At 45.0% G+C, this 18,531-nt stretch overlaps 2 protein-coding genes across 5 annotated transcripts in view; both read left to right on the top strand.

Moving 5' to 3' along the window:
* Window positions 1-2,944, top strand: part of LOC110503411 (cytoplasmic dynein 2 heavy chain 1) — a 225,706-nt gene extending 222,762 nt beyond the window's left edge. For all 4 annotated transcript variants that reach the window (XM_036961600.1, XM_036961598.1, XM_036961599.1 and 1 more), the window contains one exon: window positions 2,490-2,944. In XM_036961600.1, coding sequence (XP_036817495.1) covers window positions 2,490-2,648 — 159 coding nt within the window. In that variant the 3' untranslated portion in view covers window positions 2,649-2,944. The remainder of the gene's footprint in view (window positions 1-2,489) is intronic.
* A 7,411-nt stretch (window positions 2,945-10,355) lies between these two features.
* On the top strand, window positions 10,356-18,358 carry LOC110503410 (semaphorin-4E-like). The gene is made up of 14 exons (XM_036961557.1): window positions 10,356-10,461; window positions 10,968-11,107; window positions 13,906-13,965; window positions 14,061-14,159; window positions 14,392-14,491; window positions 14,714-14,824; window positions 15,070-15,221; window positions 15,313-15,488; window positions 15,652-15,805; window positions 16,423-16,645; window positions 16,835-16,953; window positions 17,253-17,413; window positions 17,537-17,589; window positions 17,694-18,358. The coding sequence occupies exons 1-14, from the start codon at window positions 10,356-10,358 to the stop codon at window positions 18,356-18,358; spliced, it is 2,319 nt and encodes a 772-aa protein (XP_036817452.1).
* The last annotated feature ends 173 nt before the right edge of the window (window positions 18,359-18,531 follow it).

Raw genomic sequence — 18,531 nt, 5'->3', positions numbered from 1 at the left:
TTCTGGGATCTTTTATTTCAGCTCGTAAAACAATGAGATCAACACTTTACACGTTGCGTTTTATATTTTTGTTCAGGGTCGTTTATTTCCCTAAAGGTCTTACTGTGTGAGAGAAGGAGCAATATATTTTCTCCTTCGAACAGGCCTGCCATCTTTCTTCCCTCCCTCCTGGCCTCTCCCTCAGTTGTCTGAGGAAAGCTGCTCAGACAGGAAAGGTGATGCCTGGTATCTGACCAGTCACTTTATCAACCAGACACTACTTGATATACAGCATAATCCCCTCCCTCTACTCCCTCTGTTGCTCCTGTATCATGTCTAATGGCTGTAACGCCAGGCTAATGTGGATTCAACCCTGCTACAGTAGTTTTCTCAGGGATCTGAGGCCCATCTGACCGGCTTCAAACTGCTTTTACCGAGGCCTCGCCCACCCTTTACCTCAACTGGGGATGTTAACCGTTAGTCGGTTAGCCTCCGGAAATACATTTAACCATTCATGTTTATCAGTCTCTAGGTTAATATGTATCATTTTGTGGGATTCATTTGGTGTCAGGGTTAAACAAATCTAGTCAGTCAATAAAACAGGAACAGTGTCTTGGTCGACCGGAATGATTATTTTGGCGAAAATTGTCACGTACAGTGAGTTTCGAGAGTTAGAAAGTAGATTTCGTATGTCAACTAATGGCTCGCTTTCTCTAGTACAATGAGCTGCAAGCCAGAGGAGAGACTCGTTGCTAGGCAACTCACAGACACTGGCTACAGGCAGCAGTGGGAGAGCGGAACAGCATGAAGCAGCTAACAACAGCTAAACTAACAACCCAACAACAAAAAAGTTTACCAGTATTTCTCTCCTGTACTACTCGTTTTCTATATCAACTTTCTCTTGTTGTCCAGAAGCCAAAGGCCCCAATTCTAGTCATGTTTACAACCCATTTTAGTTGTTGCATATTTACATATTCCCTCTCTTCTCTCTGTCACATGAAACGCATCAGGTTTTTTGTTTTTACAACAGAGTTTTCCAGCAAATTGCATTTCGGCAAATGTTTGAAATGGATCTATTCAGTTCTGTGCTTCATTGCAGTAGTTTCGTGTTCATTGCGAGGACAGGCTCGCTATTGTCACGTGTTATTCATTTTCTTTTGGGAACCTCATTTTACTCTTTGGAACAAAATGTACAGGTTGTTAACCGGTTAATGGGAGTTTGTTAGTCAACAACAAAATGTACAGGTTGTTAACCGGTTAATGGGAGTTTGTTAGTCAACAACAAAATGTACAGGTTGTTAACTGGTTAATGGGGGTTTGTTAGTCAGCAACAAAATGTACAGGTTGTTAACTGGTTAATGGGGGTTTGTTAGTCAGCAACAAAATGTACAGGTTGTTAACTGGTTAATGGGAGTTTGTTAGTCAGCAACAAAATGTACAGGTTGTTAACTGGTTAATGGGAGTTTGTTAGTCAGCAACAAAATGTACAGGTTGTTAACTGGTTAATGGGAGTTTGTTAGTCAGCAACAAAATGTACAGGTTGTTAACTGGTTAATGGGGGTTTGTTAGTCAGCAACAAAATGTACAGGTTGTTAACTGGTTAATGGGAGTTTGTTAGTCAGCAACTAAATGTACAGGTTGTTAACTGGTTAATGGGAGTTTGTTAGTCAGCAACAAAATGTACAGGTTGTTAACTGGTTAATGGGGGTTTGTTAGTCAGCAACAAAATGTACAGGTTGTTAACTGGTTAATGGGGGTTTGTTAGTCAGCAACAAAATGTACAGGTTGTTAACTGGTTAATGGGGGTTTGTTAGTCAGCAACAAAATGTACAGGTTGTTAACTGGTTAATGGGGGTTTGTTAGTCAGCAACAAAATGTACAGGTTGTTAACTGGTTAATGGGGGTTTGTTAGTCAGCAACAAAATGTACAGGTTGTTAACTGGTTAATGGGAGTTTGTTAGTCAGCAACAAAATGTACAGATTGTTAACTGGTTAATGGGAGTTTGTTAGTCAGCAACAAAATGTACAGGTTGTTAACTGGTTAATGGGGGTTTGTTAGTCAGCAACAACATGTACAGGTTGTTAACTGGTTAATGGGGGTTTGTTAGTGCAATGGGGCGGCAGGGTAGCCTAGTGGTTAGAGTGTTGGAAGAGTAACTGAAAGGTTGCAAGTTCAAATCCCCGAGCTGACAAGGTACCCACTGTTCCTAGGCCGTCATTGTAAATAATGATTTGTTCTTAACTGACTTGCCTAGTTAAATAAAGGTCAAATAAAATGGGGGTTTGTTAGTCAGCAACAAAATGTACAGAAATTTGCATCTACACACACACAAACACTCACACACACACACCAACGGACCTGTGTGTTGTGTATGTATTTATTTGCTAGATATTATAACTGCACTGTTGGAACTAGAAACACAAGCATGTGAAATCATCTGCAAATCTGTGTACGCGACCCATAAACTTTGATTTGATGTTAATCTAACATTGTGTGTGTTATATTGCAGTGTTCCAGTGGCAGCTACGGTCCCGAGGAGGTCATCTCTCTGCCTGTGTACACCAGCTCAGAGCGGGTCAGCATGGTGACTCACGTCACGCTGCCTTGTGGAGGAAACCCTGACCAGTGGATTCAGAATGGAGCTGCCCTCTTCCTCAAACAGCAGTGAGACAGCCGGGCCAGGGAGCTGGGGTAGGGGTTGGATTGAAGGAGCACAGAGGGTACACATGTTTCTCAGGAAGGTTATCGGGCTTCACTACAGGTGTTTGTTGTTATTTTAAAGTGACGATAGTCTGCAATGAAATGTGTAATGGCACATGCTGGTTCTTGACTATGTTTGAAATGCATAGATTATTTTGATGTCACGTTGCATTTTGAATGTTGATGTTTTAATGTTTACTCTTTAGTATCATCGTAGTCTGTTTGAATGTATTATTGTGATAATAAAGCTTTATTTACTCTAGATATCTGGTTTCTTTCCATAATGAGTGTTTGTATGTGTTGTAAAGACAGGCCCTGGATCAGGAGATATCTGTCCCTGGGTCTGACCTATTGATACTATACACACACTTCAACTCTGAGCCATGACACACACACACACAGACATCAGACTGACCTGGCCAGTATACTATTCTAGTGGTATTTATCAGTGTGATTGGAGGGTCAGTTTTAGTTCAACCCAAGTGTGATTGGGAGGTCAGTTTTAGTTAAACCCCAGTGTGATTGGAGGGTCAATTTTAGTTACAACCCCAGTGTGATTGGAGGGTCAGTTTTAGTTAAACCCCAGTGTGATTGGAGGGTCAGTTTTAGTTAAACCCCAGTGTGATTGGAGGGTCAGTTTTAGTTCAACCCCAGTGTGATTGGAGGGTCAGTTTTAGTTAAATCCCAGTGTAATTGGAGGGTCAGTTTTAGTTAAACCCCAGTGTGATTGGAGGGTCAGTTTTAGTTAAATCCCAGTGTGATTGGAGGGTCAGTTTTAGTTAAACCCCAGTGTGATTGAAGGGTCAGTTTTAGTTAAAACCCCAGTGTGATTGGAGGGTCAGTTTTAGTTAAACCCCAGTGTGATTGGAGGGTCAGTTTTAGTTAAAACCCCAGTGTGATTGGAGGGTCAGTTTTAGTTAAACCCCAGTGTGATTGGAGGGTCAGTTTTAGTTAAAACTCCAGTGTGATTGGAGGGTCAGTTTTAGTTAAACCCCAGTGTGATTGGAGGGTCAGTTTTAGTTAAAACCCCAGTGTGATTGAAGGGTCAGTTTTAGTTAAATCCCAGTGTGATTGGAGGGTCAGTTTTAGTTCAACCCCAGTGTGATTGGAGGGTCAGTTTTAGTTAAAACCCCAGTGTGATTGGAGGGTCAGTTTTAGTTAAACCTCAGGCTCTGCTGGTGTTTGTGTGTGTGTGTCTATTTCAGCTCAGTAATGACCCTGGAGAGGCTCTGATGGAAAAAGATAGGGGGAGGAGGGGAGAGATTGTGTGTAGGTGTATATATGGGGAGGGAGGTGTGCATGTGTGTGTGTGGAGAGAGCACATGGGAGGAGGGGTGAGTGTGTGGAGAGCACATGGGAGGAGGGGTGAAAGAGAGAGTGTGTGTGTGTGCATGCATTCGTATGTGTGGAGAGAGCACACACAGAAGGAGGAGTGAGTTTGTGTGCTGCAGTATTGCAGAAGGGGAGTGAAATGGAAGAATGGGTTTAAAAGGAGAGGGGATTGGATTTTAACAGAAAAGACACCTGGAGCAGAGAGGAGGGAGGGAGGAGGAGGAGGAGAGGGGACAGATGGGTTAGAAAGAGGGATAAAGGGGAGTAATGGTTAACAAGAGAGATGGATGGGGAGGACAAGGTTAATGTGAGAGTAAATGAGAGAGAGGGGGGAGGTGGTAAGGGGAGATGGAGAATGTGACAGAACAAAGATGGGGGAAAGGGTTTTCACCATCAGAGGAGGAGGGCCTATTTGTCTGGTGTCTATGGCAGGCAAGTGATGCAGTAGGTGGATTACATTCTGTTGGCATGTCCTGTTTTGTTTTCAAGATCCCCAAATAACGTGAACTGCCTCCCTGGCTGCTCTGCTATTCTTCTGTTCTCCCTTCATATCTCAGTCTCCAAATCTGCTCTGTTTAGAAATGAACCATAGATATTAACCATAGAAATCAGATATTAACCACAACAAACATGGTTGTGTTTGTTTGATTGTTTTTCATTCATAGAAGGTCTTGCTATGTATCTAAATGTCCAGCGTTATGAATGAGTCCTATCCTACTCGTCAGACATAAACAGTGGTAATGGTATATTTTCATTTGATAACGACTGAATTATCTTTAGTTTCCCAGACTTGTTATCTCTTCATCTCTGAGTTGGGCCACACAGTGAACTGTTATAGATTATAGAAATAGATTCAGCTGGTCTAAATACCACAGAGGAATAGATTCAGCTGGTCTAAATACCACAGAGGAATAGATTCAGCTGGTCTAGATATTACAGAGGAATAGATTCAGCTGGTCTAAATATTACAGAGGAATAGATTCAGCTGGTCTAAATATTACAGAGGAATAGATTCAGCTGGTCTAAATATTACAGAGGAATAGATTCAGCTGGTCTAAATATTACAGAGGAATAGATTCAGCTGGTCTAAATATTACAGAGGAATAGATTCAGCTGGTCTAAATATTACAGAGGAATAGATTCAGCTGGTCTAAATATTACAGAGGAATAGATTCAACTGGTCTAAATATTACAGAGGAATAGATTTAGCTGGTCTAGATATTACAGAGAAATATATTCAGCTGGTCTAAATACCACAGAGGAATAGATTCAGCTGGTCTAAATACCACAGAGGAATAGATTCAGCTGGTCTAGATATTTGAGGAAGGAGGGAGGTAGACAATGGGGAGGGGGAAGGAGGGTGGGAGGGGGAAGGAAGGAGGGAGGGAGACTATGGGGAGGTGGAAGCAGGGTGGGAGGGGGAAGGACAGAGGGAGGGGAGAAGGAGGGAGGGAGACGAGGGGGAAGGAAGGAGAGAGATAGATGGGAGGGGGAGGCAGGGAGACGGTGGGGAGGGGGAGGGAGGGAGACGATGGGGAGGGGGAAGGAAGAGGGGAGAGATAGATAGGGAGGGGGGAAGGAGGTAGAGATAGTGGGGCAAAAAAGTATTTAGTCAGCCACCAATTGTGCAAGTTCTCCCACTTAAAAAGATGAGAGAGGTCTGTAATTTTCATCATAGGTACACTTCAACTATGACAAACAAAATTAGGAAAAAATCCAGAAAATCACATTGTAGGATTTTTAATGAATTTATTTGCAAATTATGGTGGAAAATAAGTATTTGGTCACCTACAAACAAGCAAGATTTCTGTCTCTCACAGACCTGTAACTTCTTCTTTAAGAGGCTCCTCTGTCCTCCACTTGTTACCTGTATTAATGGCACCTGTTTGAACTTGTTATCAGTATAAAAGACACCTGTCCACAACCTCAAACAGTCACACTCCAAACGCCACTATGGCCAAGACCAAAGAGCTGTCAAAGGACACAAGAAACAAAATTGTAGACCTGCACCAGGCTGGGAAGACTGAATGTGCAATAGATAAGCAGCTTGGTTTGAAGAAATCAACTGTGGGAGCAATTATTAGGAAATGGAAGACATACAAGACCACTGATAATCTCCCTCGATCTGGGGCTCCACGCAAGCACTCACCCCGTGGGGTCAAAATTATTACAAGAACGGTGAGCAAAAATCCCAGAACCACACGGGGGGACCTAGTGAATGACCTGCAGAGAGCTGGGACCAAAGTAACAAAGCCTACCATCAGTAACACTACGCCGCCAGGGACTCAAATCCTGCAGTGCTAGACGTGTCCCCCTGCTTAAGCCAGTACACGTCCAGGCCCGTCTGAAGTTTGCTATAGAGCATTTTGATGATCCAGAAGAAGATTGGGAGAATGTCATATGGTCAGATGAAACCAAAATATAACTTTTTGGTAAAAACTCAACTCATCATGTTTGGAGGACAAAGAATGCTGAGTTGCATCCAAAGAACACCATACCTACTGTGAAGCAAGTGGGTGGAAACATCATGCTTTGGGGCTGTTTTTCTGCAAAGGGATCAGGACGACTGATCCGTGTAAAGGAAAGAATGAGTGGGGCCATGTATCGTGAGATTTTGAGTGAAAACCTCCTTCCATCAGCAAGGGCATTGAAGATGAAACGTGGCTGGGTCTTTCAGCATGACAATGATCCCAAACACACCGGAGTGGCTTCGTAAGAAGCATTTCAAGGTCCTGGAATGGCCTAGCCAGTCTCCAGATCTCAACCCCATAGAAAATCTTTGGAGGGAGTTGAAAGTCCGTGTTGCCCAGCAACAGCCCCAAAACATCACTGCTCTAGAGGAGATCTGCATGGAGGAATGGGCCAAAATACCAGCAACAGTGTGTGAAAACCTTGTGAAGACTTACAGAAAACGTTTGACCTCTGTCATTGCCAACAAAGGGTATATAACAAAGTATTGAGATAAACTTTTGTTATTGACCAAATACATTTTTTACACCATAATTTGCAAATCAATTCATTAAAAATCCTACAATGTCTGTCATAGTTGAAGTGTACCTATGATAAAAATTACAGGCCTCATCTTTTTAAGTGGGAGAACTTGCACAATTGGTGGCAGACTCAATACTTTTTTGCCCCACTGTAGATGGAGAGGGGGGAAGGAGGGAGGGAGAGAGACGAGGGGGGAAGGAAGGAGGGAGGGAGAGAGAGATGGGGAGGGGGGAAGGAGGGAGAGATTGATGGGGAAGGAGAGATAGCTGGGAAGGGGGTAAGGAGGGAGGGAGGGAGATGGGAAGGAGGTAAGGAGGGAGGGAGGGAGATGGGAAGGGGGTAAGGAGGGAGGGAGGGAGATGGGAAGGGGGTAAGGAGGGAGGGAGGGAGATGGGAAGGGGTTAAGGAGGGAGGGAGATGGGAAGGGGTTAAGGAGGGAGGGAGAGAGAGAGACGATGGGGAGGGGGGAAGTAGGGAGGGAGGGAGAGAGGTGATGAAGGAGGGAGGGAGAGAGACAATGGGGAGGGGGAAGGAGGGAGGGAGAGAGACAATGGGAAGGAGGGAGGGAGAGATGGGGAGGGAGGGAGAGAGACGATGGGGAGGGGGAAGGAGGGAGAGAGACGATGGGGAGGGGGAAGGAGGGAGGGAGACGATGGGGAGGGGGAAGGAAGGAGGGAGAGAGAGAGACGATGGGGAGGGGGAAGGAAGGAGGGAGAGAGACGATGGGGAGGGGGAAGGAAGGAGGGAGAGGGGAGGGGGAGGGGGAAGGAAGGAGGGAGAGAGACGATGGGGAGGGGGAAGATAGGAGGGAGAGACGAGGGGGAGGGGGAAGGAAGGAGGGAGAGAGATGAGGGGGAGGGGGAAGGAAGGAGGGAGAGAGATGATAGGGAGGGGGAAGGAAGGAGGGAGAGAGACAATGAGGAGGGGGAAGGAGGGAGGGAGAGAGACGATGGGGAGGGGGAAGGAAGGAGGGAGAGAGAGAGAGATGGTGCTAATGGATTAATAGGCTTTTAACACCATCACCACTCTCACCCCCGACACACACACACACCTCTCTTCCTCTCTAGAGATGGCCTGTAGGCTGTAAGCATGTTCAGGCTGAGAAATAAAGCTGAGAAGCCGACCTGCCTATTGATCACAATCCACACTTACCATTACTGTTACACACACACACACACACACACCACAAGGGTAAAAATAGAGCATGAGGTGTGTGTTCCACATCAGGGGAGGTTCTTATCCTCCTCTTCCAGTCGACAGCCTGGGGAGACTGAGCCAATGACAGGTCTACAACAACTTCTGCTCATCAGGTCTCTCCCTGGAGAGGAGAGGATAGAGGGGAATCTCATTCTAGAGGGGACTTACTGAAACATATCATTTATGGGGCGGCAGTAGGGATCTCTGGCCAGAATACAGTCCAGACAGGACCCATACCGACCAGAGTCCCTAACTGGAATCTGGACCACTCCAGACCCTGAGCCTGCATAGAGCTGTCCCTAGAGAAAAACACACACTTACTACTAAACCACCAGTGTTAGCTTCTCATTGGATGACCTGGTGCTATTCATCTTGAACAAGCATTGGACTAGTAACCAAAAGGTTGCTAGATGGAATCCCCGAGCTGACAAGGTAAAAATCTGTTGTTCTGTTGTTCTGCCCCTGAACAACCCACTGTTCCTAGGCCGTCATTGAAAATAAGAATTTGTTCTTAACTGAATTGCCGAGTAAAATAAAAGGAAAATGTATCCTGTAGGTATAGACATCTCTGGTCTAGGGTCAGGTGTGTCAGTAAGCTTCCTTTAGTGAAGGTCGGCACCACGGTAGGAAAACCTGATCCTAAATCATTTATTAAGTGTAGAAAATCTGGACCAACCACCTAAATGGGCAAAGAACAACCATTTCTCACACAATTAGGGGTAGAGGCCTCCCACGATACTACATCATGCTCACTTTACCACAGCACAGTTCCATTACCTGTTAAAGTCATTTGTCTCCCCAGTGTCACTGCAAAGTGTCACTGACACCCCTACCCAAGAGGGAAGATCCCCTATAACTATACCACAACAGCATCATGTGACATACTTGATCAATAACACTATCTATAATACATACAGAGTACATGTATGTGGTTGGGTTTATATTGATTCTACAGATACTTATTTGAAGTCTTATTCAGAGGTCAGGGGAAGTTCATTGTGGCCATAGGCCCCCACTGATAGTTCATCTGTGTTAATGTTGAACAATGTTCTGGATTAGACGGGTTTATCGCCAGTTAGCTTTAACCCCTCCCACCGGCCCACACAGCCAATGGAGTGACAGAGAGGAACGATCTCTTAGACCTGTCTGCTCACATCAGCCAATCAGATACCTTGCTCTCAAGTAGATGCCCTTGAGCACTCCAACACACACACAAACACACACTGGCCACTTAATTTGCCACGTTCAGAGGGCAGCGTGTCGCTCCATCGGGATGTTTATGGTTTCCCGGAAAAAGCAAATCACCACGGCAACGGCTGGGTGGATTTACGGCCGTAGCCCTGTCTCCCACCCTTAGACAAACCATGTATCACCCTTACACAGTGCACACACTCGCACATACACGCTCATGTACACTCATAGTAGTTTGTATGCACAAACACACGCACACTCAGACACACCACAGACACACAGACATAAACTACATTTAATTTCAATAGAGCACAATGTTATAAGGGTGTCAGAAATCATGGCTGATTTAGAGGTGAGCTTCCATGTATGTGGTGGAAAAAGCTGGGTAATTGAGGGACAACCAGATCACTAGTACAGTCATAAGGATTTGAGGAGGGTGACAACATAGAAATACAATCCAGATTATATTTCAATGGATGACACTGGCATTGGCTCGGCATGTAGATTGTACATTGTGTCATCAGTCTTAGAATGTGTAGCCCAACTCTACTCCTGAAAATTCTATTGTAGCTGACCAAACAATGCACAGTTTAGAATGCTGGAGTAATTCAACATTCCACCATTAAACCATATGGGACATGTTTCAGGATCAAAACTTGTAGAGTTTAAATAGAATCCAAAAGCTTTGGTCAATCTGTCCAGATCATTACACAGTTTTGTGTGTGTGTGTGAGGGTGATCTAGTTGAGACAATTATAATAGCAGCCAAAAAGGAAAGCAATATGCCCAGACTGTGGATCCATTTCAAAATCCACTGTAGTGTACAGTTTGATGTCATAATCAACATCTCATTACCCGCATTATGACATCACACGGTCAATCCTATATAAACAGCAGCCCAACACCAACAATAAGAGACTTGTGTGTTGCATTGAGCATTGACAGCTGCTGACAAGAGGACCACCATGGCTCCTCTCACTTCCCTGAGGGATATCTTGGTCCTGTTCCTGGTCCTTATACCCCTGGGTGAAGTGTTCGCCAGCATCCCTAGGAAGACCGTACAATATGACAGTAAGCCATTATCTCTCTCCAATGCCTGTTTACATCCTTGCATGTGGAGAAATGCATCTTTTCCACTCAACTAAAGTTAGGCTTATATGGCAGCTTAGTCTAATGTTTTTTTCTCAATAGAAAGCATCATCTAATATGATCCAAAGCCATCCCATGGGAGAACCCTATGAAGAATCCTTGTACAACCCGCTGTGGAAAGGGTTCTATCTGGAACACTAAAGGTTTCTCAAAGGGTTCTCCCATGGGGAGACAGCCAAAGAACCCTTTCAGGTTCTAGATAGCACCTCTTTTCCAAGAGTGTATTCTACATAATATTATTTGTAACAGCATTCCTAAAGACTATGTAAAAGCATTTAGGCCCATAAAAAGTATTTAAACAATATATAAAAGTATTTAAACATAGAGCATTATGCCTCTATGTCGTGAACACAACTGTTTTATAAATGCTACATACAACCAACCCTGTCAACCACAGTAAAGTGTTATCATATGGTTTTTCTGTTTAGATGCTAAGAGTTTCAGAGAGAATGGCATTTCAAACTATTCAACGATGACATTGAGAGAGGACCTGGGTGTCCTTTTCATTGGTGCTAGAGATGCCGTATATGCTCTGGACCTTGAGGACATCTCCTCGAAAAAGGCTGGGGTAAGGAACTCAGTCTAATCAAGGTCTTGTATGTCAATACATCCATACAGTATTGTCTGGTCTCTAGAGTATTCCTGCTGTACGTTAATGGGAATCTGTCTGTTGCTGCAGGTCTCAGTCTGTTGTAATGTTAATGGGAATCTGTCTGTTGCTGCAGGTCTCAGTCTGCTGTAATGTTAATGGGAATCTGTCTGTTGCTGCAGGTCTCAGAGTCTGCTGTAATGTTAATGGGAATCTGTCTGTTGTTGCAGGTCTCAGTCTGCTGTAATGTTAATGGGAATCTGTCTGTTGCTGCAGGTCTCAGAGTCTGCTGTAATGTTAATGGGAATCTGTCTGTTGCTGCAGGTCTCAGAGTCTGCTGTAATGTTAATGGGAATCTGTCTGTTGCTGCAGGTCTCAGAGTCTGCTGTAATGTTAATGGGAATCTGTCTGTTGCTGCAGGTCTCAGTCTGCTGTAATGTTAATGGAAATCTGTCTGTTGCTGCAGGTCTCAGAGTCTGCTGTAATGTTAATGGTAATCTGTCTGTTGCTGCAGGTCTCGGAGTCTGCTGTAATGTTAATGGGAATCTGTCTGTTGCTGCAGGTCTCAGAGTCTGCTGTAATGTTAATGGATATCTGTCTGTTGCTGCAGGTCTCAGAGTCTGCTGTAATGTTAATGGGAATCTGTCTGTTGCTGCAGGTCTCAGAGTCTGCTGTAATGTTAATGGGAATCTGTCTGTTGCTGCAGGTCTCAGTCTGCTGTAATGTTAATGGGAATCTGTCTGTTGCTGCAGGTCTCAGTCTGTTGTAATGTTAATGGGAATCTGTCTGTTGTTGCAGGTCTCAGTCTGCTGTAATGTTAATGGGAATCTGTCTGTTGCTGCAGGTCTCAGAGTCTGCTGTAATGTTAATGGGAATCTGTCTGTTGCTGCAGGTCTCAGAGTCTGCTGTAATGTTAATGGGAATCTGTCTGTTGCTGCAGGTCTCAGTCTGCTGTAATGTTAATGGATATCTGTCTGTTGCTGCAGGTCTCAGTCTGCTGTAATGTTAATGGGAATCTGTCTGTTGCTGCAGGTCTCAGTCTGCTGTAATGTTAATGGATATCTGTCTGTTGCTGCAGGTCTCAGTCTGCTGTAATGTTAATGGATATCTGTCTGTTGTTGCAGGTCTCAGTCTGCTGTAATGTTAATGGGAATCTGTCTGTTGCTGCAGGTCTCAGAGTCTGCTGTAATGTTAATGGGAATCTGTCTGTTGCTGCAGGTCTCAGAGTCTGCTGTAATGTTAATGGGAATCTGTCTGTTGCTGCAGGTCTCAGAGTCTGCTGTAATGTTAATGGGAATCTGTCTGTTGCTGCAGGTCTCAGTCTGTTGTAATGTTAATGGATATCTGTCTGTTGCTGCAGGTCTCAGTCTGCTGTAATGTTAATGGGAATCTGTCTGTTGCTGCAGGTCTCAGTCTGCTGTAATGTTAATGGATATCTGTCTGTTGCTGCAGGTCTCAGTCTGCTGTAATGTTAATGGATATCTGTCTGTTGTTGCAGGTCTCAGTCTGCTGTAATGTTAATGGGAATCTGTCTGTTGCTGCAGGTCTCAGAGTCTGCTGTAATGTTAATGGGAATCTGTCTGTTGCTGCAGGTCTCAGAGTCTGCTGTAATGTTAATGGGAATCTGTCTGTTGCTGCAGGTCTCAGAGTCTGCTGTATGTTAATGGGAATCTGTCTGTTGCTGCAGGTCTCAGAGTCTGCTGTAATGTTAATGGATATCTGTCTGTTGCTGCAGGTCTCAGTCTGCTGTAATGTTAATGGGAATCTGTCTGTTGCTGCAGGTCTCAGTCTGCTGTAATGTTAATGGATATCTGTCTGTTGCTGCAGGTCTCAGAGTCTGCTGTAATGTTAATGGATATCTGTCTGTTGCTGCAGGTCTCGGAGTCTGCTGTAATGTTAATGGGAATCTGTCTGTTGCTGCAGGTCTCAGAGTCTGCTGTAATGTTAATGGGAATCTGTCTGTTGTTGCAGGTCTCAGAGTCTGCTGTAATGTTAATGGGAATCTGTCTGTTGCTGCAGGTCTCAGAGTCTGCTGTAATGTTAATGGGAATCTGTCTGTTGCTGCAGGTCTCAGAGTCTGCTGTAATGTTAATGGATATCTGTCTGTTGCTGCAGGTCTCAGAGTCTGCTGTAATGTTAATGGGAATCTGTCTGTTGCTGCAGGTCTCAGAGTCTGCTGTAATGTTAATGGGAATCTGTCTGTTGCTGCAGGTCTCAGTCTGCTGTAATGTTAATGGGAATCTGTCTGTTGCTGCAGGTCTCAGTCTGTTGTAATGTTAATGGGAATCTGTCTGTTGCTGCAGGTCTCGGAGTCTGCTGTAATGTTAATGGGAATCTGTCTGTTGCTGCAGGTCTCAGTCTGCTGTAATGTTAATGGTAATCTGTCTGTTGCTGCAGGTCTCAGTCTGCTGTAATGTTAATGGATATCTGTCTGTTGCTGCAGGTCTCAGAGTCTGCTGTAATGTTAATGGGAATCTGTCTGTTGCTGCAGGTCTCAGTCTGCTGTAATGTTAATGGGAATCTGTCTGTTGCTGCAGGTCTCAGAGTCTGCTGTAATGTTAATGGGAATCTGTCTGTTGCTGCAGGTCTCAGAGTCTGCTGTAATGTTAATGGGAATCTGTCTGATGCTGCAGGTCTCAGAGTCTGCTGTAATGTTAATGGGAATCTGTCTGTTGCTGCAGGTCTCAGAGTCTGCTGTAATGTTAATGGATATCTGTCTGTTGCTGCAGGTCTCAGAGTCTGCTGTAATGTTAATGGGAATCTGTCTGTTGCTGCAGGTCTACTGGCAGGTCTCAGAGGAGCAGAACATGTCCTGCAAGAGCAAGGGAAAAGATTCAGTAAGTGGATTGATTGCATGATGGATCATCTCTCCTCTCAGAGAACTCTCTGAAGCAGTATACTGATAGAAACAAACCACATGATCCTATTCCAGATGGAATGTCAAAACTACATCAAGACACTTCAGACTCTCCACGATGGCAGGATGTTGGTGTGTGGGACCAACGCATACAACCCCACATGTGACTATATGGTGAGTATAACCTGGACAGGACATCTCACCTGTTGTTTCACACTACATATCATGTAGCTGTGGACCGTTGTCATATTCTGGTTGTTTACCCTGAACTAACTGCAGACATATGTAGCACACCAAACCTCTGTCTGTCTGTGAGAGTCCCAACTACCTTTCAAAGTGATTACAGATCACAGCCTTAATGTACACCTCCACATCGCAACCAAACGTGCATTGTGTTCTCCAACAGACCTACGCAAACGGAACGTTGACCCTGGAAGGGAAGAAGGAAGAGGGGCGAGGGAAAGTTCCCTTTGACCCCTTCCAGAGGTCAACCTCGGTCATGGTTGGTGAGTTCTGATATCTACAGTACCTCCCCACAAGGACGGAGTAGTAGATATTGTGCACCCACTGTTATAAATAAAACAACTGTAAATAAAGTGTTGGAAAAAGTGGACCCACACTGAAAGTTGTGTTAGTGATGTAAAATACATGACTGATTAACTTCATTCACTTCTTTACAGTCTTTATTATTTCCGTTCTGATGATTGTCATTGTTAACCATCAATCAGGGACAGAACTGTATTCAGCCACAGCGATCAACTTCCTGGGTACTGAGCAGGTGTTGCAGCGTCATTCTTTCCCGGCTATCAGGACCGAACACAGACAGTCCTGGCTTAACAGTAAGCTCCAACCCCTCTGTTTTAAATGTAGTACTCCCCGTCAACCACAGCATACTGTGACAATGTGTTGATGCATTTCTTGATGCGCATTTCTTGATGCGTAGCTAAACAGACACCTGAATGTGGACATTCCACAGAGAGATACAGACATGTTAAATGTCTTACTTTATTCAATGTGCCTTAAATAATGGATCCCAAGTCTGTGTTTTCAGTCTCTGTGAGAAAACCGAACTGTCTTTTTTCAGAGCCCTTCTTCGTACAGTTGGACGTCGTCCCAGAGAGCATTAACAACCTCGATGGGGACGACGATAAAGTCTATATGTTCTTTAGTGAGGAGGCCATGGAGTTTGACCTGCCAGCCCAGATCAGGGTATCTCGTGTGGCACGGGTCTGCAAGGTACAGAACGTTTATGTCTGTTCTAGTGTTCTAATTCCCGATACTATGGTCGACACTGACACCTGTCTCCCTCTCTGTGGTTGGTGTGCAGGGGGATTTGGGTGGTCAGAGGACCTTACAGCAAAAGTGGACGTCCTACCTGAAGGTCCGTCTTGACTGCCCCGTGCCCCTGGAACCCAGCCTGCCAGCCATCATTCAGGATATCTTCCTCCTGAAAGACCAGGATTGGAGGAAGAGCGTGTTTTACGCTGTTTTCAGCCCGCAGACGTGAGTTCTACCATTTCTTTATTAGTACAGTCCAGCAGAAATTCCATACTGTCAAATCTGTGAAATAATGATCAGTTGTAGGGATACTACTCAAAAATGAACCTTCTATGAGAGAGATTCTGAAGTGATGTTGGAATAATGAATGGTGTTTTGATGATTACAGAACCACATCGGATCTCTCCACTGTGTGTGCGTTCAGCGTGGTTGACATTGGGAAAGTCTTCTCTGAGGGTAGGTATATGACTCCGGTGACAATGGAGTCAGAAACAAGGTGGGTTACCCACACCGGAGAGGAGCCTGTCCCACGACCTGGAACGGTGAGTAATAGCCTGACTTATATAGGTGACTGAATTAAATGATCATTGATTAACTTCCAGACATTGAGTGTCATGTGACAGTGTTGTACCTATGTTCCTCTACAGGGCACAATTATTGTCCAAAGCACTTAAGCAAATGTGGCAAAAACGCTCATGTCCCAAATGGTTTCCTATTCCCTTCTCTACAAAGTGTACTACTTTTGAACAAAACCCTATGAGCCCTGGTAAAAATGAATGCACTATATAGGGAATAGGGGGCTATTAGGAACACAGGCTTAGTTTCAAGAGTGCTTCTGTCATAATTATAGACCTACAGTATACAGTGGGGCAAAAAAGTATTTAGTCAGCCACCAATTGTGCAAGTTCTCCCACTTAAAAAGATGAGAGAGGCCTGTAATTTTCAACATAGGTACACTTCAAAAAATCCAGAAAATCACATCGTAGGATTTTTAATGAATTTATTTGCAAATTATGGTGGAAAATAAGTATTTGGTCACCTACAAACAAGCAAGATTTCTGTCTCTCACAGACCTCTTTAAGAGTGCTTCTGTCATAGTTATAGACCTACAGTATATGTGAAACGTCTCACCAACCCTCTGGTTGTGTTGTTGTTAAAGTGTATGACCAATGCTGTGCGGGACCTGGGCATTGTGCACTCGCTGGACCTCCCTGACAAGACCCTGCAGTTCGTCCGTGACCAGCCACTCTTGGACGGAGCAGTGCCTCCGCTGACCGGGGGTCCACTGGTGCTGCAGAGGGGAGCCAAGTTGTCGGTGATTGTTGTGGACAGAGTCATGGCCGTGGATGGAGAAATCCACCACGTTATGTTTATTGGAACAGGTACTGACTATTCACAGCCCTTTATCATCCAAATTCACACTGTTCTGTGCTTGTGGCAGCGACTATTACTGTCTATATATGTATTCATGTACTGTGTGTATATATATGAGAATTTTTTTCTGACAAAGAAAATCAATCAATGTCAGTGTTGGCTCTAGAGAGTAACTGCCGTGTCCTGCTCCCTGACAGAGGAGGGCACGGTGCAGAAGGTTGTACAGTACGCTGCTGGTGACACCGTCATTATCCAAGAGACCAGGGTGTTCCAGACTCTGGAGCCAATCAAAGTGCTGCGTCTCTCCTCTGGCACGGTAACACATTTAGTGCAAAACGTTATGAGTATATTTTTTTATTTAACTAGACAAGCCAGTTATTTACAATGACGGCCTACCGGGGAACAGCGGGTTAACTGCCTTGTTCAGGGGCAGAACGACAGATTTTTACCTTGTCAGCTCGGGGAGTCCATCTTGCAACCTTACAATTAACTAGTCCAAAGCTCTAACCACTAGGCTACCTGCTTGTTCAAGATGAATAGCACCAGGTCATCCAATGAGAAGCTAACACTGGTGGTTTAGTAGTCAAGTCAGTGTGTGTTTTTCTCTAGGGACAGCTCTATGCAGGCTCAGGGTCTGGAGTGGTCCAGATTCCAGTTAAGGACTGTGGTCGGTATGGGTCCTGTCTGGACTGTATCCTGGCCAGAGATCCCTACTGTGCCTGGGACACCACCTTAGCAGCCTGCTCATCTGTCCTCAACTTACCCACTGGCTCCAGGTAGGATCCTGCTCAACTCTACAACACTCTCACTCTAGAATAACCACTGTCTGCATGTACTATTGGAACAAATATGATTTCAGATGTCCTTCAAATAACAGTAGCTCTTTCTTTATCGTTCAGGAACATGTACCAAAGCCTTAAACATGCGGATGCCTCGATGTGCCCCCGATCAGGTAGGTTTATCTTTCAACTAGTGAAATACTGTGATGTATCAACATGAAGTAGGCTACATGCCAAGTTAAGGACATTCAGTGAACCCCCATTGTGTTATTTTCAGTCCCCGTGAAGCCACTTACATTACCATTTAATGTTGGGAGCCCCATCCACCTGCCGTGCCAACCAGCATCCAACCTGGCACAGGTGAGCTGGCACTTTGCTAAGCAGCCCCTCCAGCTGAGAGACAGGTACCAGATGTTGAGCCAGGACTTGTTGATAGTGAGTGCCCTAGCTTCAGACGCTGGTCGGTACACCTGCCAGAGTCTGGAGGAGGTCAAAGGTCAACTCTACACCAGGACAGAGGCTGCCTACATCCTGCAGCCCACAAAGACTCTACTGGTCCTGCAGACATCTGTGGCTCTGCTGTCTGTGCTGCTGGGGGTTGTGGTCCTCTGGAGTGTCAGGGGACACGTCAGACTCAGGGCCAGAATTCACCCAGCAGAACCCGGCCAGAACAACAACAACAACTGGAGAACAGACCCTGGTTGTGTCCCTGGGTCTGAAGTGAACAACAATCACACCATCATCACCATTGAGGACATGGAGGATAATCAGACCGCGAGGGTATCTGTTGCTCTTCTGTCCATGATCCTGGGGTCTCTGATGCTCTGGAACATCAGCAGAGACCAGTCGAGCCACAGAGTCTTCAGGATGGAGGAGGGGCTCCAGGATCACATGTCACCAGTTAACAGCTCATCTGCAGTTATCCACATGGGTGACATCTGAGCTAGGACTAATAACTGAGACTAGGGGTGCGTTCAATTCGATTCAACGTTTGCTATGTTGCGTGACGGTTTGTACTGAACGACACGTTTCCCCAAAACGGTGCTCACCATTCTTAGACAGCCTTTGAGGGATGTTTGCTCTCATTTTGGTGGGTGTGACGAACTGTGGCCTGT

This window comes from Oncorhynchus mykiss, chromosome 24 (assembly GCF_013265735.2).
Source record: "Oncorhynchus mykiss isolate Arlee chromosome 24, USDA_OmykA_1.1, whole genome shotgun sequence".
In the NCBI taxonomy this organism is placed as follows: domain Eukaryota; kingdom Metazoa; phylum Chordata; class Actinopteri; order Salmoniformes; family Salmonidae; genus Oncorhynchus; species Oncorhynchus mykiss.
The sequence above is the reverse complement of the archived record's forward strand: the minus strand, read 5'-3'. Positions and strand labels throughout refer to the sequence as shown.